At 53.0% G+C, this 24,536-nt stretch overlaps 1 protein-coding gene across 1 annotated transcript; it reads right to left on the bottom strand.

Moving 5' to 3' along the window:
* Positions 1-12,454: 12,454 nt before the first annotated feature.
* On the bottom strand, positions 12,455-14,405 carry LOC142070284 (uncharacterized). Its single transcript, XM_075123864.1, has one exon. It carries the CDS (start codon positions 14,298-14,300, stop codon positions 13,311-13,313), a length of 990 nt encoding a protein of 329 aa, XP_074979965.1. The 5' UTR covers positions 14,301-14,405; the 3' UTR covers positions 12,455-13,310.
* Positions 14,406-24,536: the final 10,131 nt, after the last annotated feature.

The following is a 24,536-nucleotide window of genomic DNA, read 5'->3' as shown; positions in this document are numbered from 1 at the left end:
AGTAGGAGCAGGAGGAGAACTACTGGACTGAGGAGATAACAAAGCAGCTCCCTACCTGTGCGATGAGAGCGTGTGAGCCACACAGGTTAGAACCACGTCCTGGGGGTGGGAGCGAGCCAGCAAGGCCATAGCCCTGAGCACTGCTCTTCTGGCTCTGGGATCACAGCTGTTGTCGAGCCAGATTAAGATCCCTCCCACGATGTCTCCAACCTGGAAGAATGCCAGAAAGTTGAGGGATGGATTTATCAATGAGTGGCCTCCTCCCAGGGAAGCCCTCCTGGCAGCCCTGAAAGCCTCCTCTGACCTCGGTTGCCCATCTTGGCTGCTCCCGAAGAGGCTTTGACAAGTCCAGGAACCCCAGTCTTCCTGAGGTCTGGGTTAGCACCTTCAAGCTCAAAAACACGCACAAAACCTTAGAGTGGGCACAGTCCTAACTCCCCTGATGTCCCAGGGCCTTCCCTGCCGTAGCAAACGGCTCTCAGTCCCGCTCTCAAGGGCTTCCCTCCAGGAGCCTTTCCTCCATCTCTGCAACTTCCTTTTAGCTCTTTCTTGCACAATCCGTTCCTCCAGACCAGTGGTTCTCAACCTAGGTTCCATTGTGGGGCACATCCAATCCGACCTGTTTGTCCCTGAGGATGTCCCAAAGGGGCGCAGCTCTGTGCTGACCGGGCCACAGGTTGAGAAGCACTGCTCCAGACCCAGCTGGTTCTACCGATGTATCCCAGAGCCCATGGCAGAGACAGGAGGCAGGGCTAGTTGGGTGGGGCTAGCCAGCTCCCGGCCCCAGTCTCCTAAGTCCCCAGTCTCTAACCTCGGGTTCATGCTATGGCACTTAGAAGAGCAGTGCAGACAAGGTGACTTGGGCTGGAGCCCAGGCTCTGAAGCCACCGTCCTCCCCAGGCTTCAGAGATCAAGTTCCAGCCCCAGCCCAGAAGAGTCTGCATTGCTGTTGTGGCCCCTCAGTGCCAGCCCTGGGAGCCCAAGTCCATAGGGCCAGGCTTTCAGGCTCCTGCTGCAGAGTTTGCCACACAGGGAGACAGACCCTAAAGGGACAAGCCACCTCCTAGGACTCTTCCGTGAGGAATTGCTCATTGCTCTTTCCCCTCTCGAACAAGGAGCAGGAGCTCCAAGGCGGGTGGCTGGATTCTGTTGACCTGTTCTGCTAGCAGGAGTTAGAGCCCTGCACAAATCAATCTGCTGATTGAGAGGCCATTTGTTAACTTCCCGCTGGGAGCTGTTGGAAAGAAGGAACTCGGGCAGAGACAGGGATGACCTGCAGGAAACCCTAGGAACAGGCAGGTTGGGGAGGAAGTTCAGGCTGAGGATTCTGTTCATTGATTAGTCTCAGAGTTTCAGGAAAGCCAAAGCCCAGGAAGGGAATAAGTCTGCACTTCCGCGCCACGTGCAGGTGGTCTTTGGAGAAGGGCTTGAATGTCACCTATCCCCGTGGCCAAGCGATGAATGGCAACAGGCTGAGCCAATCTTCCAATCCCATGCCAGTGTCCCAGGAATGGTTTCCGAGGAGAGGAACTTCTCCCATCCCCCTCTCTGCGCAGCATCCCCCTGCCCCATTGCGGGCGTCTCTTACTCTCTCCATCTTGTCTCCGTGGAGAGCTACGATGGCCCTCAGCTCTTCCTCTGCGGCTCTAAATCTCTGCAGGGTGGGTGTTGTCAGACGCTTCACGGCTGCCATCAGCAGGGCATGGAGCGGGGCTGAGGAAGGGTGCTCCCTGGGGGTCTGCAAAGAACAGGGACAAAGCCTGTTGGGATTGAGTATTTCCCTCGGGCAGCTGCCCTGGAACAGTCTGTCCCCGGGGGAGGCTGGCAGTGCCGAGGGAGCGTGGAGACTCCGGCTGAGCCCTTTTCTTCAAAAGCCTCCCCAGGTGCTAAGGTTTCCTCAGCCTTTGTCCCCTCTCTGGCCCCCTCTCCTGAGAAGAGACGGGAGCCTCTCGGGCAGTGCTGGGGCCTCAAGGGCCACCCCGTTTCCTCCCTCGCTAGCCCCTCCTTGCAGGCAACCCCGCTTTTCCTGAGAAAGCCTCAATGTCCTGCAAAGCCCATTCGAGTTGCTCCTTGAGTGTCGCCGAGGGGTCACTGGAGAACCTGCCCCATGTCTCATCCCACCCCGAGCGCCTGAGGAGATTGGCTCAGCAACTCTGGCAGCCCACAGTGTCTGCGAGGAAGGGACTGAGAATAGGGCTCAAACGGAAACGCCCTCTTCCTTCCCCACCTCACAGCCTGTGGGGCTGCCAGAAAACAGGCAGGAATCGCCGTCAGGACAGAAAGTAACTGAGACTTAAGAAGCAAGTTTGCCTGGCTGAGGAGAAGCCCAAAGCGTGGGCCTCTGGGGCCAGAGCCCTGGGGGTGAGAACTCACTGGGCACAATGTTACTCCAGGGGGCCTGGTTCCAGGATCACCTCAACCCAGGGCTTGGGGTGCTGGAGGCCTTTGCCCTGGTGTCTCAGGGCAACCCCTGGGGATTATTGCAGCTGGCCTGCATGGCGCTGGATTAGCACCGTCTGTCCTGGTTGCCAACAGCTGAGGGGTAGCTCAGTGGTTTGAGCATTCGCTAAACCCAGGGTTGTGAGTTCAATCCTTGAGGGGACCATTTCGAGATCTCGGGTAAAAATTGGGGTTTGGTCCTGCTTTGAGCAAGGGGGTGGACTGGATGACCTCTTGAGGTCCCTTCCAACCCTGATATCCTAGGATGCAGTAGAGCACGGCGGAGTGGCACACTCGCCTCCATACTCCAGACCCCCGGCGGGTCAGAAGCTCCCAGAATTGCAGCCTTTTGTATGCGCTGCAGGGTGCTCTGTCCCGAAGAGGAAGAGTTACAAAGGTGTCTAGAGGCTTTTGTAACTCGGACAGAGCCCAGATGTTGGCAGGCGAGAGGGAACCTGGGACCTCTGGAGCTTAGTGCAGGAGCCTCGACCACAGGAGCGAAAAGCCAAGAGGCTGTTAGCTAAGGCTCTCGAGCAGACTCCTTTTCTCTGTGTCTCCAAGTGGTCCTGGTGCCACGAGATGGGCCAATACCCCACAGCCAGGAGATATGTGGGTTCCCCCGACCAGGGCAGGGATGGGCCTGGTCTGGTTTTCAGCCGTGCCTGTGTGCCATGGAAAGTGCATCAGAATCGGGCACCTGAGTCAGGCACTTCTGCCAGTCCCACAAAGCACCTCTGGACTTCTTTAGGTGCCTAAACCCCTTTGTCAAAGCGGGCCTCATTCAAGCGACCCAGATAAAGGCTGGCTGGAGTTGATCACCCTTGACGAGTGTTTCTTTTCAGCCCCTGGGAGATATTCCTACACACAGCAAGGGATGCTTTCCATGAGCACGGCCAACCAGCATCATTACCATCGTCATATGGGAGCTGCTTGTTAATGAGGGGCTGGGAGTGCGCTCTTCTTCCTGCTCTTCCTTTTTCCCACTTCCCCTTCGTGTCAGCCGGCTCCTTCTTCGTCCCTGCAGCAGAAAGAAACATTCTTAACATTTTGTTTACAGAGGATGGAAGTTGGGCCCAGAGCCCTGAAGCGAATTGCCCAGGGTCAGACTGAAGGTTGTTGGTTTTTATTATCTTTTTTGGTTTTGTTATCTTCCCTTTTGGTTCTATCCCTGGAAATTGCCCCCGACTCGTCTGCTGAAAGATAAAATCATCTAAATCTGCCTCCAAAGAACCTGACAGGCTGAAGCAGGAGGAGACCTGAGAGATGGCCACTTTCAAATCAAAAGGGAACGCTGAGACCTGCCTGTTGCCACACCCGCCCCCACCCGTCCCGAGGAGAAGGAGGCGCCGACCTGTCGTGTGCGATCTAATGAGCAGGGAAAGAATCTGGGAATTACCTTCTGTAAAAACTCATCCTTTTGTTCCTCAAACACCTGTGGAAATAGCTGATTCAAGAAGTTGTTGACAGAGAGATGGTCCACGTCTCTCAGCAGCTCCTTGGGTCACCAGCCGTTGTCAACCAAGCCAGTTGGCAGACGGACGGCAGGGCAAGAATGCTGACGCCCAACACTCTTTGCTGTTGGCATCCGTGACATCACAATCAGCTTGTGCATAAACACACACAGACCCCACCCAGAGAGACACACCCCCACTGAGCAACTCCCCACCCTCCTTCCCAGCACTTCCTGCCCACCCCAGAACAGCTGTTTCGTGGAATTGAGGATGCTCCGGGAGGGTCGGTTCGGGGCGGGGACTTGGCATACTTGGGGCAGTGCATGGGATTCTTCTCTCCTAAGTGCAGGGCTCAGCACTTGTCCTTGCTGAACCTCATCAGATTTCTTTTGGCCCAATCCTCTAATTGGTCTGGGTCACTCTGAACCCTATCCCGACCCTCCAGCATATCTCCCTTTCCGCCCAGCTTAGTGTCATCTGCGAACTTGCTGAGGGTGGAATCCATCCCATCCTCCAGATCACGCACAAAGATGGTGAAGAAAACCGGCCCCAGAGTGACCCGTGGGGAAGCGGGGGAGGGGGTGGAGGAGAGGAGGCAGACGATGAGTGGCAGGGACCCCACAGAGGGGGCTGCAGTGGAGGAGAGGGGGAAATCATCCAGGCAGCGGTGGGCAGTGTGGGCTGGGAGAAGGGGCGAGGCAGATACAGGAAGAGATGGAGCACAGGGGGGAAATGGGGCCCAGGCACCCGGGGCCTGGTCATCGTTGGCACCAGGAGAGGAGAGGAGACAGAGACAGAGACAGAGACAGAGTGTGTGTGATGGCCAACATACTAGAGGAGAGACAGAGAAAAACATGGTAGGATAGCAAGCAACTCACCTCCTGGAGTCATCTGTCATGAAGCGGGACTTCATGTTTCCTCTGAATTGTGTGGGGGTGCCTCAGTTTCCCCTATGCAGTTCTTAAGGATCTAGGGGGTGGGGTAAGGGTGTATGATCGTTGCAGAGCTCTGGAGGGCAGGTGTGTGCAGGGGTCTGGACACAGAGAATGGCCGACACCCTCTTTCCTGGCACCTGATGCCCTGGGCCCTTCCCCCCTGCAAGGTGAGAGCTAAAGGGTTGGAGAACAAAGGAATCGGGTGCCCTCCTGGCCGGGGACAGGGACAAAGCCCAGAGGAGGAGGGGCTGGGGGGAGTTTCAGTTGGGGGCTGGCTGGAGACATGGAGTGAAGGGCAGACGGGGTTGTCTGGCTCACTGCCCCCCAAAATGGACCCGGCTGAGGGGTCCGGTTCTCTGCACCTACAGGCTCTGTGTTAGACCATGTCCCTGTCGTCTAATAAACCTCTGTTTTCCTGGCTGGCTGAGAGTCCCGTCTGACTGCGGAGTTGGGGGGCAGGACCCGCTGCCTTCCCCAGGACCCCGCCTGGGCGGACTGGCTGTGGGAAGCGCAGGGAGGGGCAGAGGAGGCTGAAGGCTGAAGGAGGCTGAAGACGTGTTGTGCGTGTCGTGTTGCATGTGTCGTGTGACGTGTTGTGTGTGTGACTTGTGTGTCGTTTTGTGTGTGTGTGACGTGTTTATGTGTGCGTGTTGTGGTCCATGTTGAGTGTGTGTGTGCCATGTTGTATGCCGTGTTGTGTGCATGTGACGGTGTGTGACGTGTTGTGTGCATGTGACGGTGTGTGCTGTGTTGTGTGCCGTTTTGTGTGCATGTTGTGTGTGTCGGTGTCATGTGTTGTGTGAGATATTTGTGTCTCGTGTTGTGTGTCGTGTATCGTGTTGTCTGTGTGTGTGTCGTGTTGTGTGTGTGTGAGTGATATTTTGTGTGCGATGTTTTGTGCATCGTGTTGTGTGTGTGTGTCACGTGTGCCATTTTGTGTGTCATGTGAGGGGTTGTGTGTCATATTGTGTGTGGGTGTCGAGGTCGTGTGTGATTTCTGTGTCACGTTGTCTGCCGTTTTGTGCGTCTCGTGTGTGTGTGTGTATGTGTCGGTGTCGTGTATTGTGTGTGATTTTTGTGTGTCGTGTTGTGTGCTGTTTTGTGTGTCATTTTATTTGTGTGTCATGTTGTTTGTGTGTCGGTGTCCTGTGTTGTGTGTGTGTGAGAGACGTGTTTCTGTATGTGTGACGTGTTCTCTCTGTGTGTGTCGGTGTCGTGTTTTGTGTGTGTGATGTTTTGTGTGTGATGTGTATGTTGTCTTGGGTGTCCACACAGGGTAATGCACAAAGCATTCCCCTCATGGAGGAAGAGTGACACAACGTGGCCACTCAGGAGTAACACACAAACAATCCCCCCCCTCCTTCCCCGGAGCAACAGTGATGTGTGTGGCCAATTCAGGTCATGCCCAAACCATTTCCCTCACAGAGCAACAGTGACACCGGGTGGCTAATCCAGGTATTGCACAAAGCATTTCCCTCATGGAGCAACAGTGACACTCGGTGGCCACTCACGGTAGTGCACAAATAATTTCCTTAACGGAGCAACAGTGACACCGGGTGGCCAGTCAGTGTAATGCACAAATCATTTCCCTCCTGGCCCAACAGTGAGACCGGGTGGCCACTTGGAGTCATGCAGAAAGCATTTCCTCACGGAGCAATGGTGACACTGCGTGGCCAATTCAGGTAGTGCTCAAATCATTTCCCTCCTGGCCCAACAGTGACACTGGGTGGCCAATTCAGGTCATGCTCATTTCCCTCATGGAGCAAGAGTGACACCGGGCGGCCCCTTGGAGTGACACACAAATCATTTCCTCACGGAGCACCCGTTGCACAAACTGAGTTTAATAATAATAATAATAATAATAATAAAGAAAAAATAGTTTCACTAGAAAAGGTAGATTTTCAGTGATTATAAGGGATAGCAAACAGAAGAAGGCAGATTACGAAGCAAATACAAATACACACACATACTAAGCCTAAGATCTTAAAGAGACTGGATTCAAGAAGTCATTTCCCATCCTAAATGTCTTTTGGCAACTTGAAGAGTTTCTGTACCTTAGACTTCCCGTTGTTTCTCTTTACAGACTAGACTCCTGTCTTAGTCTGGACTTCCCCCTTCTCATTCCCTTTGTCTCTTCAGGTACTTTCAGCAGCCTTTCTACTGCCCTGCATGATTTCCGTCCGCTCCGACTTCTCCATGGCTCCCGAGACCTCACCTGTGGGAATGCACACCTACCCGGGTCCTACAAAGGGAGACGGCACCAGGAGAGCAGAGGAGAGAGCGAGTTGGCGAACACATGAGAAGACGGCGAGTGCGGACGAGGAACTGGAAGCGCCGACCTGGCAGCCGGGTCTGCAGCGGGCAGAGAGCGGAGGCCTGGTTCCGCCTCCTTGGAAAGAGGCCCAAGCGGCTCAGGCCCCTCCTGCCGCGTTCCCCTCCGGCGAGAGCTCCGGCACCATTCCTCGCCAGAGCCGCTGCGAGAGCCGAGCCGGAGCCCTCGCTCCCCAGCGCTCGCCGGGGGCTGGGAATTCGCCCTCGGCCCTGCCGCCCTCTTCCCTCCCGCCCACACCGGCCCCACGCGCCGCCCAGAGACCGAGTTCCCCCGACCGTCCCCGCTCCGCTCTCGCCCCCGCGGGGGGTCGTCTCCGGGGTGGGATTTCGGTGTCGTGTCCTCTGCCGTCTTGTGTGTCGTGTGACGTGTCGTATGTCGTGTCGTGGGTGTGTGAGACGTCGTGTGTGTCAGTGTCGTGTGTGAGAGCCGCCGTGTGCTGTGCGTGTGTGCGTGTGTGTCAGCGTGTGTGAGAGACGTGATTGTGTGTGTGAGACGTTGTTTGTCATGTGGTGTCATGTGTGTGTGAGACGTGGTTGTGTGTTTTCTTGAATGTTTTGTTGAGTGTGTGATGTGTTGTGTGTCCGTGTTGCTGTGATTTTTGTGTGTGTGACAGGTTGTGTGTCATGTTGTGCATGTGCGCGTGTGACGTGCAGTGTAGCCGTGACATGCTGTATACGTGCAACGCGCGACACGCAACGTGCCTGCGATGCGCACTGTGTTGTGTGTGCAACATGTGACGTGCTGTCTACAACGTGCAACAGGCTGTGTGTGATGTGTTGTGCATGTGACATGTAAAGTGTGACGTGCAACATGCTGTGTGTTCCACGTGCAACGTGTCAGTGTCATATGTGTGTCTCAATGTCGTGTGCCATTTTGTGTCGTGTGCCATTTTGTGTGCGTCGTGTCTGTGACATGTCGTGTGTGTGCGTGCGACGTGTTGTGCATGTGCATGTGCATAGTCAGACAAGTGCGTGACGTGATATGTGCGACATGTGACAAACTGTGTGTGCAAAGTTGTGTGTATGCAACGTACGTGCAACATGCTGTGTGTCTTTGAGTGTGTGTGAGACGTGTTGTGAGATGTGTTGTGGGTCATGTTGAGTGTGAGACGTGTTATGGGTTGTGTTGAGTGTGTGAGTGTGACGTGTTGTGGGTTGTGTTGTGTTGAGTGTGTTTTTGTGACATGTTGTGGGTCATGTTGTGTTGAGTGTGACGTTGTGGGTCGTGTTGTGTTGAGTGTGTGTGTGTGACATGTTGTGGGTCGTGTGTGTGATGTTTTGTGTGTGATGCTTTCTGTGTCGTGTTGTGTGTGTGTTTGCATCGTGTGTATTTTTGTTTGTCTTGTTGTGTGCCATTTTGTGTCATCGTGTGTGTGTGACGTGTGTGCGTCCACGCCTTCGACGTATTGTGCGTGTCCGTGTGGGAAGTGCGAAGTGGGATGGGTCAACTTGCCACCCCCTTCCCCAACACTTTAGCCCCCTGTCGTAAACATGACCCTACCCCCACCCCAGGGTGCTACTGACACTGAAACGACCTAAAAGACCCCCGACTGATCACTATTGGCTGCACCCCATTGCCACCCGCACTTCTATGCTGCTGCTGGCCAAACCCTCCCCCCAAAATCTAAACCCCACCCCCTACCTGGAACCCAACTGGAACCCTGACCCCATAACCTGCCCCCCAACTCGAAACCCCTGAACCAAAACTGTAGCCCAACCCTCACCCCAACCCGAACCTCCAGCTCTGAACCCAGCCCCCCGAAGCCTGACACCGCTTTAAGCCAGAGCCCACTTCCCCATTCCCACCCTGGGCAACAACAGTGCAAACCACACCCTCCTGCCCCCCGCCCAGGGATCCTGCTTCTTACCACCCCTTCTTTGGAAATGAACCTTTTCTTCACTTGCATCCCACACACCTTCATTCTCCTTTGAGGGCTTATTTAGTGACAGGGGTCTACACAAGGCAACTCTTTGCTATTACAGCATAACAGGACACAGAGAAGTGAAAACAGTGCAAACAACATTCCACGAGTTTTCAGGAGGTTTAAACACCCAATACATTTGAACATTTAACATTCGCTTTGATCTCTATTAACACACACATCCATGGTTGGTAGGCTCTGTTTGCTGCGGTGGATCCACTGGGGGTTGATGTCATGGGGGTTGAGTGAAAACCCACTAAATTGACAGCAGAGCGCTCTCCAGTCGCCATTGGGACTGCGCCAGGAACGGCAGGAAAAAGGTAAATTGACCGAAGAGCGTCTCCCATCGACCCAGCCCAGTGTAGACAGAGCAGTAAGTCGACCGAAGCGACGTCAAATCCAGCTCTGTTATTCACGCAGCGGGAGCAGCGTAACTTAGACGACTTCCTGCGGTAGGATAGAGTCATAAACAGAAAGGGAAGGCTAACCACCTTTAAATCCCTCCTGGCCAGAGGAACTGGGATTGTTTACTCTACAGAAGAGAAGAATGAGGGGGGATGTCATAGCTGCTTTGAACTAAATGAAGGTGGATCCAAAGAGGACGGATCTAGACTATTCTCAGTGACAGCAGATGACAGGACAAGGAGGAATGGTCAAGTTGCAGTGGGGGAGATTTAGGTTGGATATTAGGAAAAACTTTTTCACTAGGAGGGTGGTGAAATACTGGAATGGGTTACCTTGGGAGGTGGTGGAATCTGCTTCCTTAGAAGTTTTTAAGATCAGGCTTGAGAAAGCCCTGGCTGGGATGATTTAGTTGGGGATTGGTCCTCCTCTGGGCAGGGGGTTGGACTAGATACCTCCTGAGGTCCCTTCCAACACCGATATCCTAGGATTCTATGATCATTTGGCCAACAACATGCAGCAAAGCACCCAACTCAGTTGCATGAATGCTCTATAAACCACTCCTCAATTATACAGAGACACCAGCATATCTCCCCAGCTCTCAGCCTTGCACTTCAGAAATGTACCATCTTACACGGCTCACGGCCTTCTCTTGAAAAGTGTAAGCTCATTAATTAGTTCGCCACTTCATCAAAAATAAAGGGGACATGCACCAGCCTTTGTCATGTGAGCAACTTTCCCAAGCACTTTGGACAAACTCAGGAGTAAGTATAAAATAGTAAAATAAGTTTATTAACTCCAGAAAGTTAGATTTTAACTGAGTATAAGTATTGGTCACAGAGGTCAAAAGTGGTTACAAAACAAATGAAAATAGACTCCCAGTCTAAACTCTAATTTGAATATACTAAGCAAGAATTGGATCAAACAGCTTTTCTCACTCACTGGTTGCTCCAGGCAATGTTGAGTTCTTAATATACAGACTGAATTCCCTCTCAGCCTGGGACCAATCTCCGCAGTTCAAATTCTGAGTCTTCCAGACAATCTTCCAGGTGTTGAGATTGGGGAAGAGACAGGCCACGTGGGGGTGTCTTTGACTCTCATACATATTTTTTCTCCAGCTGCTAGGTAGATTCTTGCCGTGATGCTGGGGTTAGTTAGCCCCCAATATGGAGCAGCAGTTTGCCTCCTGCACCTTGTGGTAGGCATGTCACAGCTCCTTCACTTTGACCCCGCACGGCAGTGTGTCCCTGTCGTGGCCCCTTTCTATCATGCATCACGAAATCTGCGTGCGCACCTCGGGAGTTACACCGCAGAAAGCTGCTTTCCTGTGCAGAAACTTGCCCGTGTAGACAAGGCCGCAGAGGGCTTCCATAAGAACGCACGACAGGTCATAGACTGGGTCAGACCAATGGTCCGTCAAGCCCAGTGTGCTACCTGAGAGCGACCAGTGCCGGATGCATTGGAGGGAAAGAACAGAACAGGCTTGTTGACCTGCAAGGTGAGGGTCTTTCACCTTTATATTTAACTTCATTGTTGTCAATTCCTACTTATCCTATATCTAACTACCCCTCCTTTGAGGTCTCTGGGCAAATCAGGTGTGAACCACTCCTTTGACACAGACGTGTCCCAATCCAGCTGAACTGAGGCAGAATTTGGGCCAATGTCAGTTTGGAAAAGGCCTGCTTCACCCAGCAGGTTTCTCAAAGTATCCGCTGCTGTGAACCGCATGTCGTCTGGATGTGCGAACTCCAAAGATAGCAAACATGAAAAAAAAAAACGCAAAGCCGGTTCTGAGGTTTCCAGAGCCAGGCCTGAGGGTTAAAGAGCTGTGCTCAAAAGGACAAGGGTCTCAGCAGCTATAAAAAGAACTAGTTGCAAAAACAAAACAAAAATTACATGGAAAAAAAACAACCAAACAACAACCACCCAGAAAAGCTCCTATCACTCGCCCATCACCATTGTAGATCTTGACATCTCCTGCCTAATGTGACATCTTTGCTTTGTGAACAAGAGCCCTGGGCAACTCTCTGGCTCACCTGTGTGGGTGGAAGGGGTCTCACACTACGTGGGAAGGCTACATCATGAGAAAAACCACCTGTGCTCTACTATCACACTTTCTAATCTTTCAGAGTAGCAGGAGGCGGAAAAGTGAGACACATGCATTAGACTCAAGAGCAAAACTAAGAGACCAAACCACAGACTCTGGACTCAGCATTCATGTATCCTGCAGTCTGAACTTGGAATCTGTTACATTCCCTCATTGGCTACCATCATTTAACCAACACGGAAGTGCTTCTTGTCCAGCAAGGCAGCCAGTTTGGGACCCATAGGCATGGCATGGCTCTGAAGGAATCAGCTGTTTCTCTCTGTGCTTCAGGAAACTTGGGATCCAAATGGTAAAAGACAGTTGTTCCCAGTTTCATCATGGCATCCTTTAGAAGTGTGAGCAATTCTAAAAACAGTTTACCTTGGCCACAGGTCACCATAGCGTCCATCTCTGGGGTGAAAATCAACCACTCGTACCTCTCATTTCTACCTGAGTTCTTGTCAAATCTTTGACCTTAGTTGTAGCAATTTTACACGGCTCTGGCGTAGAATTCTTCACCAACCACACAACATACCAGTAGCGATACTGAGGTAGAACTCCCCCAAATATGCCCTTTTGTTTCTTTAATCTGGTGGCACAGATTTAAATAAGGGACTAAATTCAGGTGCGGCTTAGAATCCCTCTAAGACACCAAATGTCAGGTATCTACTCAAAATGGGTGTCTTTCTGCAGCTCTATCACATTCCTCATGGATGTCATTTCCTACACATTTACAGCATCTCCCAGGAGTGAGCTGAACAGAAATGTCACTTCCATTTTTCCCATCTCTACCTAGGAAGGGATTGCATTTCCCAAATAAGAGGCAACATGCACCTGATTAGGAAGGGAAGATCTTCAGGAGCAACCTCCTGCAGGGCATGGGCCACAACTGCTTTGGGAGGCAAATGAATGGGTCTTTTGCTTAGTTCCAAATCATTTACTAGAGAATCCTCTTCCCAGCCCCTTCGGGAAATATTGACCTTACCAATTGAAGAACAGGGGGATAGAGATGGTGATGGAGAATCCCTCTGATTTACCCTATGTTCTTCTGTTGTTACAGAGGGGAAAAGACATTTTTCCCTATCCCTTCCCTATTCCTGCTCTTTGTTATACTTCAATATATTTTAAGGGAGGAAAACGGGAGTAAAAATATCTGCCTTCAGGAAAACCTGAAGCAACAGCACTCTGATGAACTGTGACAACTGGGAATGAAACAATATGATCCTGGTGGGGGAACTTGATGACTAACAATGGTTTTTAAATGGGGGGACAGTATAACTGTGATGCTCAGGCTTTGTTTAGACTAGGACATGTGATGGAGTTTAGGTCAGGTCAAGGGGAAAGCTAATGCCAACCACTGCACCTCGGCTGCATCTGCACAACAACTGTAATTGTCTTTTAACACCAAGATCACTAACTTGAGCAGCCAACGCCATGTACAGTCCTAGTGGATGTAAGGCACGGGTAGTTTTTGCCTCAGTGTAGCTTGTTGGGAACAAACCTCTCTCCCCCACCTGGAGCTGATGAACATTCCTGGCTGGAGGGACACACGCTCCTTTGACCCAAAAGGAAAGGAGTTGATAGAAAACATCACAGGACTGACCCCAAAGAAGGGTGAGCTGCAAAAGGCAGGAGCAGGCAACTCATCTGGGGGAGCTGAGTAACCACGGTGAAGATGGGGCACAGATCCCTAAGTGGGAATTAGCAAATGTGATTTAAAAGAAAAAAATACCTTTGGCCAGCCCTAGTCAAGGCATTTGTTACAGATCACTCCCATGTGGATTTTCTGATGTCTAATAAGGTTTGAGCGCTGATTGAAGCTTCTCCCACACTCAGAGCACGTGTAGGGGGTCTCTCCTGTGTGCGTTCTCTGATGTGTGATTCGGGTTGAGCGCTGATTGAAGCTTTTCCCGCACTCAGAGCATGTGTAGGGCCTCTCCCCTGTGTGGATTCGCTGATGTGAGAGGAGGGATGAACTGTCAATGAAGTGCTTCCCACACTCAGGGCATCCATAAGGTTTCTCACCCGTGTGGATTTTCCGATGTGTAATTAGGTGTGAGCTCTGCTTGAAGTGTTTCCCACACTCAGGGCATCCATAAGGTTTCTCACCCGTGTGGATTTTCCGATGTGTAATAAGGTGTGAGCTCTGCTTGAAGTGTTTCCCACACTCAGGGCATCCATAAGGTTTCTCACCCGTGTGGATTTTCCGATGTGTAATTAGGTGTGAGCTCTGCTTGAAGTGTTTCCCACACTCAGGGCATCCATAAGGTTTCTCACCCGTGTGGATTTTCCGATGTGTAATAAGGTGTGAGCTCTGCTTGAAGTGTTTCCCACACTCAGGGCAGCCATAAGGTTTCTCATCTATGTGGATTCTCTTATGTGCAATGAGATGCGAGCTCTGCTTGAAGCATTTCCCACACACACAGCATGCGTAAGGTTTCTCACCCGTGTGGATTCTCTGATGTCTGAGAAGGTCCGAGCTCCCTTTGAAGCTTTTCCCACACTCGAGGCATGTGTAGCGTGTTCCTTCCAAGTTCATTCTCTCACGTGTAATAAGGTCTGACTGGCTACCGAAGTTTTCCTCTGGCCTCTGCTGACTCTCACAGGCTTTTGTTTTTTCTGGGCGTGCACAGCTCCCAGAATCATTCCCTTTGGACCTTCCTGACAACATCCCATGGGCTTCTACTCGCTCAGCATCTTCCTGCTGGGGTTCCTCCTCATTTTCACTCACCATCCCAAAACCTGACGGGAGACCGAGAGAATCCAGACGTAAGTCTCTGCCTGCGCCAGAGAGAAAGGAAATCTCAGAGAGAAGAACGGAAAAAGGGATGAAGGAACGAAAACGTGTACAGGACAGATCAAACCTATCAGGAGCTGATTTTCCCTTAAACCTTCCCCAGAGGAGAGAAAGGAAGGGATCAGTTCTCGGTCCGTATCTCAGAAGAAATCTCAGGGGACAGCGAGATTGGGGAGGGACCTGCTGCCAGTTGTCAGTCAGGATAGGTGGGAAGCCATGAGTGACCTCTGCCTAACGATTCCACATCTGCAGGGAACAATCCTGAACTTGGAGAGCTCACAAGATCTTTGTAGGGCATCCCAAATGTTTCCTGTATTCACCGACAGTTTTGGGGTTGGTTTAACCAATGCCTCACCTATGCAGGCAGCTCTCGGGAGCACTTTTTTCTTAGAGCCATGAAGGTCTGGGACGCACGACTCCTCCCCTCGTTCCAGCTGCGAGATCACATCAGTTCTGGAAACTGGAAACCCTGCTCAAGGCAAAGAAAACAAGGGAGGTCAGTGGAATTTGTGGGATACTGGTCACAAAGAATATTCCATGCTTTTAAGCCCAGCTCATTTTTAAGTAGTAACATCCGAAGGCCGGCTTCCTTGGCTCAAAGTGCCAGGAGATGATTATTATAAATCATATTCATTACCTTAGTGCCTAAGGGCCAACTAACAGTGGGTCCTCATTTTGCTAGGAACAGTACAAACCGAGAAGCGTTGATGGCCCGTGTCCTGAAGAAGTTACAATCTAAATAGACAAGGCAGACACAGAATGGGGGAAGGGGTACAACCCACCAGCAGAGTGAACTCCGTGAAGGCAGAGTGGCAGATCTGATCAACACAGGCCTAGATCTTGAGACTATCGGATTTAATGTTACAACCAGGGCCAGTGTTTTCCGGAAATTATCGCTAGGACTGCTTTTTTTCCCAAAATTACTCTTTGTTTCTGGAATCACCGTTAATATCCGGAATTGCTGATCAGAGGGTGGGTGGGACACGCAGGGTCACAATCCCCCAGATTTCTCCCTGGAGACACCCGTCTCCTCCCCAGGACACAGGCTGGCTGCGGTTGAGACTTGATGCCAATTTCTTCCCTCCTCATACAAGTCTGGGATCGGCAGTGGGACGCCAGGCTCTCTCATCATGCTGCAGAGAGGACGGCACTCACAGCTGCTCGCGGCCATGTCCACAGCACCTCTCCCCTGCTCATCTCCCCTGCACACAGCTGGTTCATGCCCCGTCTCTCCAGCGCACAACTGGCTCTAGGCTCTCAATGCCCAGTATCTGAGCCCCACCGCCCCCACACAGCCGGCTCCTGTCCCCTCCCCCGAAGGCACTTTCAGGCTTTAAAGGATTAGATATTGCTCACGTTTGTCAATTACTCTCTTTTCATTGCCTGCAAACTCTTGCCCTAATTATGACTGTTATCTGTATATCTAAGCCAGCCCTTGAAAGCATGAATTCTTCACAGACTATGATGCCGAGATGCGCCACATGATACCAGGAAGGGCTGCGGGTTGGGTTTCCTGTGCAAGCTGGTATCACTACAGGGTGATGAATGCCAGATCTCAAGGCTGGTTATGCAGAGCTCCACCTTTTGAAGCTTTACCCAACGCAGAAAGGGGTAGGGACGGATTTCCCCTCATTCAGGAGACTGAAGACGACAGACTTTTGGGGGATAAACAGCTGAGTTTGAGCTGACTGAGGGGGGTCTTTCTGGGCTACAAACTCACAGGACCTGATAACCAGCAGGAGGTAACCCTTTAAGAAAGGTTTTAATACACTTTGGAACCGATCAGGGATTCCCATGAGGACTGCTGAGGGAATGAAGGTAAACACGCATTTGGATGCTCTTCTTGTTTTATGAGAACGGGAACAGGAAGGGCAGGGATATCACTGAATGCAGGATCTCAGCACTACTAGATGTCAGGATAGCACCATATTGCAGCCCATTGGAAAACATAATCCCAAGTACACATATAAAATGATGGGCTCTAAATGAGCTGTTTCCACTCAACAGAGGGATCTTGGAGTCACTGGGCACAGTTCTCTGAAAACATCAACTCAGTGTCCAACGGCAGTCAAAAAGCAAAGAGAATATTGGGAATCATTCTGAAATGGATAGATAAGAAGACAGAAAATATCATATCGCCTCTATATAAACCCATGGTACACCCACATCTCGAATACTGCATGCAGATGTGGTTGCCCCATCTCAAAAAAAGATATATTGGAATTGGAAAAGGTTCAGAAAAGGGCAACCCAAATGATTACAGGTATGAAACTCTTCTGTACGGGGAAAGATGAAAAAGACCGGGACTATTCAGCTTGGAAAAGAGACAAAGGGGGGATATGAGAGAGGTCTATAAAATCAAAACTGCCGAGGAGAAAGTAAATAAGGACGTGTCATTTACTCCTTCTCATAACACAAGGACTAGGAATCACCCAATCAAATTAATAGGCAGCAGGTTTATAAGAAACAAAAGGAAGTATTTCTTCACACAATGCACAGTCAACGTGGGGAACTCCTTGCCAGAGGACGTTGTGAAGGCCAAGATTATAATAGGGTTACAAAAAAAAACAAAAAACACCATGAGAAATCTATTGAGGACAGGTCCGTGAATGGTTATTAGCCAGGATGGGCAGGGATGGTGTCCCTAACTTCTGTTTGTCATAAGCTGTGAATGGGTGACAGGAGATGAATCACTTCATGATTCCCTGTTCTGTTCATTCCCTCTGCGACACCCGGCGCTGGTCACTGTCGGAAGACAGGACACTGGGCTAGATGGACCTTTGGTCTGTCCCAGTGTGGCCATTCTGAAATACCAGGGAACCAAGTGAGTCCAGTGCAATGGGAGGGAGTAGGAAAATCCCTGGGTGTGGAGAACACTGGGAAATTAGAAACTATCATTCAGAAGCAACAGACTCTAAATAGTCTAGAAAAGCAGAATGTGAAAAATAAGAATCGGGGTCATGTGACTTCAGGAATGAGGGACTCAAAAAAACAAGTCTGCAGAGGAGAAAGATTGTGGCTAGTGCACATGGGGATGGGGGGAGCAACTCTCCAGGTCTCAAGGATTTTCACCAGCAACCGAGGCCATTGTCCCATGCACGGGGCAATCCGGAGCAGTGAGGAGTTGTGTCATCTGTAATCCTGGCTGAGTTTCAATGCTCTGCTGCTGGAGCTCCCTTGTCTGGATTCCCCCAGCCAGCACTCAAGGTCTGTGTGATCAGTAACCCTGGACCAGCCGCTCTGACCCCAGCAGCCTGCTTCTTACACCCCAAGCACATTCTGGTCTGGGTGGAGAAGGCTCAGGGTTTGAGAGAAGGCCAGGGGTAGGAAGCTTCTGTTCGTTATGCTAGACCTAACCCCCCGTTTTACTTGTGCAAACAGGAGATATTTCACACTGTGCGATTCTGCTCCTGTGCTCTCTTCCCACAGCGTTCAGCAGCAGGGGAGGGTCTCTGGTCGTGTGTGTGTCACGGGCATGCTGGGGTGATGCTGGAACAGGACAGAGCAGAGTTGGCATTGTGGGGGTGGCATGAACCTCATCTCTTCCGTTCCCCTTCCAAGAACCGAGGGGACAGGAACCCTTACCCAGCGAGGTCACAGTCTCATAGGTCTCCTGCATGACGTCTCTGTAGAGGGCTCTCTGAGCGGGGTCCAGCAGAGCCCACTCTTCCCTGGTGAAATACACAGCCACCTCCTCGAAGGTCACCGGCCCCTGAAAGAGCAAGAGCCCCACACTCAGGACCTGCTGCCCCACTCACAGCCCCACTATTCATGGGGGAGAGGAGCCAATCAAACGGAAACTCTGGGTGGACCGCAGTCAACAGAGTCCCACCCCCACCCCGCTCAGAGCACCCAGGAAATACCAGGGTGAGGGGGCGAAGAGAGAGCCCCTCCTCTCTCCCAGCAGATCCATCACACACCTACTCGCCACAGACTGATACCGGAGACGCTGCCCCGAGCAGGGTCTAGGGAGAGATCTCTTGTAGGAAGCCCAACACCCTCCTCCTTGTGAAAAGAAAAGGAGGACTTGTGGCACCTTAGAAACTATCCAATTTATTTGAGCATAAGCTTTCGTGAGCTACAGCTCACTTCATCGGATGCAAACTGTGGAAAGTGAAGAAGAGCTTTTTATATACACACAAATCACGAAAAAAATACCTCCTCCCACCCCACTCTCCTGCTGGTAATAGCTTATCTAAAGTGATCACTCTCCTTACAATGTGTATGACAATGAAGGTGGCCCATTTCCAGCACAAATCCAGGGTTTAACAAGAACGTCGGAGGGGTGGGGGGGCAGGAAAAAACAAGGGGAAATAGGTTACCTTGCATAATGATTAACCACTCCTAGAGCTGGATATGAATCAGGGGAATCTCCCCTAAGCCTGACTGGTGGCTTCCCCCTTCGTATTTCAAGGCACCCGCTGGTTAGTTGGGTCAGGCTCCAGCACTACGAGTCTGGTCCTTTTTCCCAGCCCTATCTAGGTCGGTTATTTTCTGTTCACCAGACTGGAGCATTTCCACCTCCGAACCTCATGGGTCTCTTCCTAGAATCTAGGCCACTTATTAAACAACTCCCAGCAGGTCTGCCACCCCCTGGCCTCCTCCCTTTCTCCACCCTGTGCATTTCCTGCCCCGCTCCAACCTCCAAACCAGACGGTGCAAACCTTCCCCTCTCCCGTGTATTTGCTGTCCCTCTCCCTCCTGCAGGAACAGATCAGAACCCCCCCACAATAATCCCCACCTGAGCTGGCTCCTCTGCAGCCATGTCGCTCCCTTGTCCCATGGGAGGACGGGATGAACCGGAACGAAACGTGAGTGTCGTTCTGCAACCTGGCCGGGCAAGAAGGGCTGTTGTGGAAGTTTAGGAACGGGCATTAGTTCATTTCACATCACGCTTCCCCCAGGCTCTTTCCCTGCAGAGCGAGATCCGAGATTCTGCCGTGCTGAGAAAATGCTCAATCTCTTTATTACAGCAGAGACCTGGCCCCTCCTGCCAGGCTCGGCCCACAGACACACTTTTAACCTCCTTTCTCCCTCCCGCATCCCAAAACAAAGTCTCTGAATGCAATCCTAGAAAAAAGCAGAACCAAAGGAGTCCCTTTCGAGGATTCCCTCTGACACTGACCCCACGGCAGCCACACCCCAGCAGGAGGGACATGGAGTCAGGAACTGGGTTTTCCTCTCTCTCATCCTCGTCTTGTCCACAGGAAAGTGATTCTCCCCACAGTGCAGTAATACATCTGTCTGGGCAGATGAGAGAGCTGGAAATCTCTTTCAAAACTATTTTATCCCACGGACCCTGTCAGTCTCTCTATCTCCTTTTCCCTGTGCCCTCTCCATGCCTGTCTGCTAGGAAACTCTCATTCCTGGGTTGTTTGCTCCCCCATGGCTGGATTTGCTCCTGCAAATGGCAGGAGAAATGGGGTGGGGGGCTGTTTGTGGAGAGTCATTTTATAGTCCTTCACTGCCTGCCTGGGATTTCCCCATTGCCTGCCTAGGACCCCCACCTGCCCTCCACCAGGATCTGCCAGCCCATTTGCCTGGGACCCCCTCCTCCGGCCAGCACGACCCCCTGACGCTTTACAGGAGGACCCCTCACTCTGCGCCAGGGACCGCCCCACCACAGCTCTGTGCACTGGGCATGGCAATGGTCCCAGGAGCCAGCTGGGCAATCCCAGACAGAGCCCCTGGCACAGCACCAGGCAGCGTCTAATCCCATGCCCCACCTGCCCAAGAGACCCCCACCCCCACTGGTCTGCAGCCAACAGGCCCCCAGCGATACCCACGTCCAGGACCCATAGCCTTAGGGCTGGGCACTTCAGAACTACCCCCCGAAACCCCAAACCCTCCAGAACCCACCAACCTGACTAGGGTCCCCCCTGCCCAGCCACCCAGAGGCCTTCCCCTACCACAATGCCCCTTCAGCTCCCGCTGCAATCTCCCCACACAGACACCTGCCCCCCCAGCAACAATGTTCCCTCACAGTGTCTGGTAAGTGGATAGAAAGTTATCACCACCCCCTGCTGGCCAGTCACACAGGTAGAGGGAGCCCGGGGGGACGCCTCTTTAACAGGAGAAGGGAAGCCATGGAGGGCCAAAATAAGTAAGACATTTCCATACTCTGTCACTAGCAAATAATGGCCACCGTGGATCCACCCCAGAGTTGGCTACATCTTTGCACTGCGGGAAGCCCCCCCTCTCACGGAGACCCACGGTGGGCGATAGGTTCCCCCCAAGGAAGGACAAGTTGCTAGGATTTAGAGACATGGGGAACAGCCCCAAACCCAAGAGGATTTTTAATTGACATTTGATGATGACATCGTAAGAGGGAAACCTGAGATTTGAGATCAGTGTTCAGAAATGAAAGAGAAAGGGTGGAAATCTGAGGGATTTTGGATCCATTTATGCAAATTAGAGAGGAAAGTGGAAAATGAGAGGGATTTTATTGCAGTTGTTGATAGGAGGTAAAAGCTAGGAGGAGTGTAGTGTATTTCCCACCACGATTTGGTCAATGAATAGAGCGGAAATGGGCAACATTGGCAAACGTTTTAGATCCATATTCAGGAATCTGAGATAAGGTGTAAATCTGAGATTTTCGTCGTAATTTATAATCACAGAGACAGGGAAAGCTCTCAGGGGCATATTCAAATAGAAGTAGACAACTCGAGTAAAAGTGGGGCAAACGTTGAGGGTATTTTTTAGGAATCTTTGAGACGTACAGAGAAAACGTGTCACAAACTACGCAACTGAGAACATGGGATAAACGCCAAGACCGGGGGGGATTTTATGTGGCTATTAAAGAACGAGCTGGAAAAGGGGGACCGTTTGTCATATAAAATCCAGCCTGTCCAATACATAAACAGAAAGTGATGGTCCCCCCCCACGGCCCCCGTTCCCCTGGGCAGCAGGGAGCCCTCTGAGGGGCTGACTGAAGGGGACGGGGGGGGAGCTGGAGGGCTCCGTGGGGGCGGGGAGGGGGCGGCAGTGGGGGATGGGCAGGTGGGGGGCAGAGAGTCACTTTCCTGCCCCCCCCGCCAGCGCTCCCCCCCCCGGGGTCTCCCACTCACCGGGGCGGGTCCCAGCTGGACAAAGCCCCGCCCCCGGCCGGGCACGGGGGGGTTAATGACGGGCCCCACCCCGCACAGACCCCGGAGGGGAGCCGGAGCTGCTCCTGCGACAGATGCGACACGAGGCAGCGCCTGGTCTGCTCCGGGCTCCGCCCCCAGCGCTGCCCCGCCCCCGGTCTGCTCCAGGCCCCGCCCCCAGACGCTGCCCCGCCCCCGGTCTGCTCCAGGCCCCGCCCCCAGGCGCTGCCTCGTCTCGGGTCTCTCGGAGGAGCAGCTGCGGCTCCGCTCCGGGGTCTGTGCTGGGGGGGCCCGTCATTAACCCCCCCGTGCCCGGCCGGGGGGGGCTTTCTCCAGCTGGGACCAGCCCCTGGCTCTGCCCGCCCCCGACCCGGTGAGTGGGAGACCCCGCGGGGGGGGGAGCGCTGGTGGGGGGGCAGGAAAGTGACTCTCTGCCCCCGGCACGGCTGCGATTGGGGGGGGCAGAGACTGGGGCCCGGCGGGCGGGGTCCCTTCGGGGGTGTTGGGGGGAGAAGCCGGAATTGCTGGGGGGGGGTTGAACTGTCTCTGTGCAGCCAGGAAATTCCCGGGGGGGAAGTGGGGGGCGGCGGGGGAGTGAATTGGATCCCCTTCCCCCCCCCACGGGCACAAGTGCCCCCCAGTTTTCCCCTTTTCCCTCTCGGTAGCTCCCACGTGGTTGTAAACTCCCCCCCACCCCCCCATTGATCCGCTCTCTCGTCTCCCCTGATCCCCCCCCCCGTCTCTCCCTCCTCCTCACATGTCCATTGAAACTCCCCTCCCGTGGGGGGGGCGGGATTTCCTCCCCCCCCCCCCGTTTTATCCGCAGCGATTTGTCCCGGTGTCGGTGGGAAGTTGGAGCCCGGAGCCATCCCCCAACCTGGCTGCCCCGGCGTGGGGGTGGGAGGAGACGCCGGGTCTCTGCCGGGGCGGGGAAGGGAGGGGCCGTGTCCCCCATGGGGCTGCCCCCGATCCCCACTTCTGAGTCCCAATTGCTGCCCCCCAACTGCAGCACCGTTGCCCCCAGCCCCCACCTGCCCCCCACCTGCCCATCCCCCACTACCGCCCTCTCCCCTCCCCCAGGGAGCCCTCCAGCTCCCCCCCCGCCCCCTCCAGTCAGCCCCTCAGAGGGCTCCCTGCTGCCCAGGTGAACGGGGGCAGTGGGTGGGGGGGGGACCATCACTTTCTGTTTATGTATTGGACAGGCTGAATTTTATATCACAAACGGTCTCCCTTTTCCAGCTCGTTCTTTAATAGCCACATAAAATCCCCCCCGGTCTTGGCGTTTATCCCATGTTCTCAGTTGCGTAGTTTGTGACACGTTTTCTCTGTACGTCTCAAAGATTGATAAAAAAGGTTCGGGGGACTTGTGGCACCTTAGAGACGAACCAATTTATTTGAGCATGAGCTTTCGTGAGCTACAGCCCACTTCATCGGATGCAAACCGTGGAAACTGCAGCAGACATTATATACCCAGAGACCATGAAACAATACCCCCTCCACCCCACTCTCCTGCTGGTAATAGCTTGTCCAAAGTGATCATCAAGTTGGGCCACTTCCAGCACAAATCCAGGTTTTCTCACCCCCCACCCCCCCCACACAAACTCACTCTCCTGCTGGCAATAGCTCATCCAAAGCGACCACTCTCCCTACAATGTGCATGATAATCAAGGTGGGCCATTTCCAGCATAAATCCAAGTTTAACCAGAACGTCGCCCTGAGTCCTTCTCCATCCTGGTTGGGAAATTAGCCCCCTGCAACAATGATCATCTTTCCCTCTCCTTTGAGAATCATTTGTTCCCTCCTTTCTCTCTGTTAAAAATGTTTGCTGATGAAAGAGACTAGCCATATATTCAATACCCATCAAAGCCAGGGGCCTCCCCCTGTTTGGGGGATGGGTGGTTTCCAGTTGGTAACAGGAGAGTTGGCTGGACCCTTTTCTTTTCTCCAGCTGGCACGGGATGAGGAGGTCCCTCTGAGTGCAGCGTGGTCCAGAAGTATCCCAAACCCCATGACAAAGGGTCTCCATGAGGGGGGGCTTCCCGCAGTGCAAAGATGTAGCCAACTCTGGGGTGGATCCACGGTGGCCATTATTTGCTAGTGACAGAGTATGGAAATGTCTTACTTATTTTGGCCCTCCATGGCTTCCCTTCTCCTGTTAAAGAGGCGTCCCCCCGGGCTCCCTCTGCCTGTGTGACTGGCCAGCAGGGGGTGGTGATAACTTTCTATCCACTTACCAGACACTGTGAGGGAACACTGTTGCTGGGGGGGTGCATGTCTGTGTGGGGAGATTGCAGCGGGAGCTGAAGGGGCACTATGGTAGGGGGAGGCCTCTGGGTGGCTGGGCAGGGGGGACCCTAGTCAGGTTGGTGGGTTCTGGAGGGTTTGGGGTTTCGGGGGGTAGTTCTGATGTGCCCAGCCCTAAGGCTATGGGTCCTGGAGGTGGGTATCGCTGGGGGCCTGTTGGCTGCAGACCAGTGGGGGTGGGGGTCTCTTGGGCAGATGGGGCAGGGGATTAGACGCTACCTGGTGCTGTGCCAGGGGCTCTGTCTGGGATTGCCCAGCTGGCTCCTGGGACCATTGCCATGCCCAGTGCACAGAGCTGTGGTGGGGCGGTCCCTGGCGCAGAGTGAGGGGTCCTCCTGTAAAGCGTCAGGGGGTCGTGCTGGGAGGAGGAGGCGGTCCCAGGCAAATGGGCTGGCAGATCCTGGTGGAGGGCAGGTGGGGGTCCTAGGCAGGAAATGGGGAAATCCCAGGCAGGCAGTGAGGGACTATAAAATGACTCTACACAAACAGCCCCCCACCCCATTTCTCCTGCCATTTGCAAGAGCAAATCCAGCCATGGGGGAGCAAACAACCCAGGAATGAGAGTTTCCTAGCAAACAGACATGGAGAGGGCACAGGGAAAAGGAGATAGAGAGACTGACAGGGTCCGTGGGATAAAATAGTTTTGAAAGAGATTTCCAGCTCTCTCATCTGCCCAGACAGATGTCTTACTGCACTGTGGGGAGAATCACTTTCCTGTGGACAAGACGAGGATGAGAGAGAGGAAAACCCAGTTCCTGACTCCATGTCCCTCCTGCTGGGGTGT

The sequence above is a fragment of the Caretta caretta genome, chromosome 28 (assembly GCF_965140235.1).
Source record: "Caretta caretta isolate rCarCar2 chromosome 28, rCarCar1.hap1, whole genome shotgun sequence".
NCBI lineage: Eukaryota > Metazoa > Chordata > Testudines > Cheloniidae > Caretta > Caretta caretta.
The sequence above is the reverse complement of the archived record's forward strand: the minus strand, read 5'-3'. Positions and strand labels throughout refer to the sequence as shown.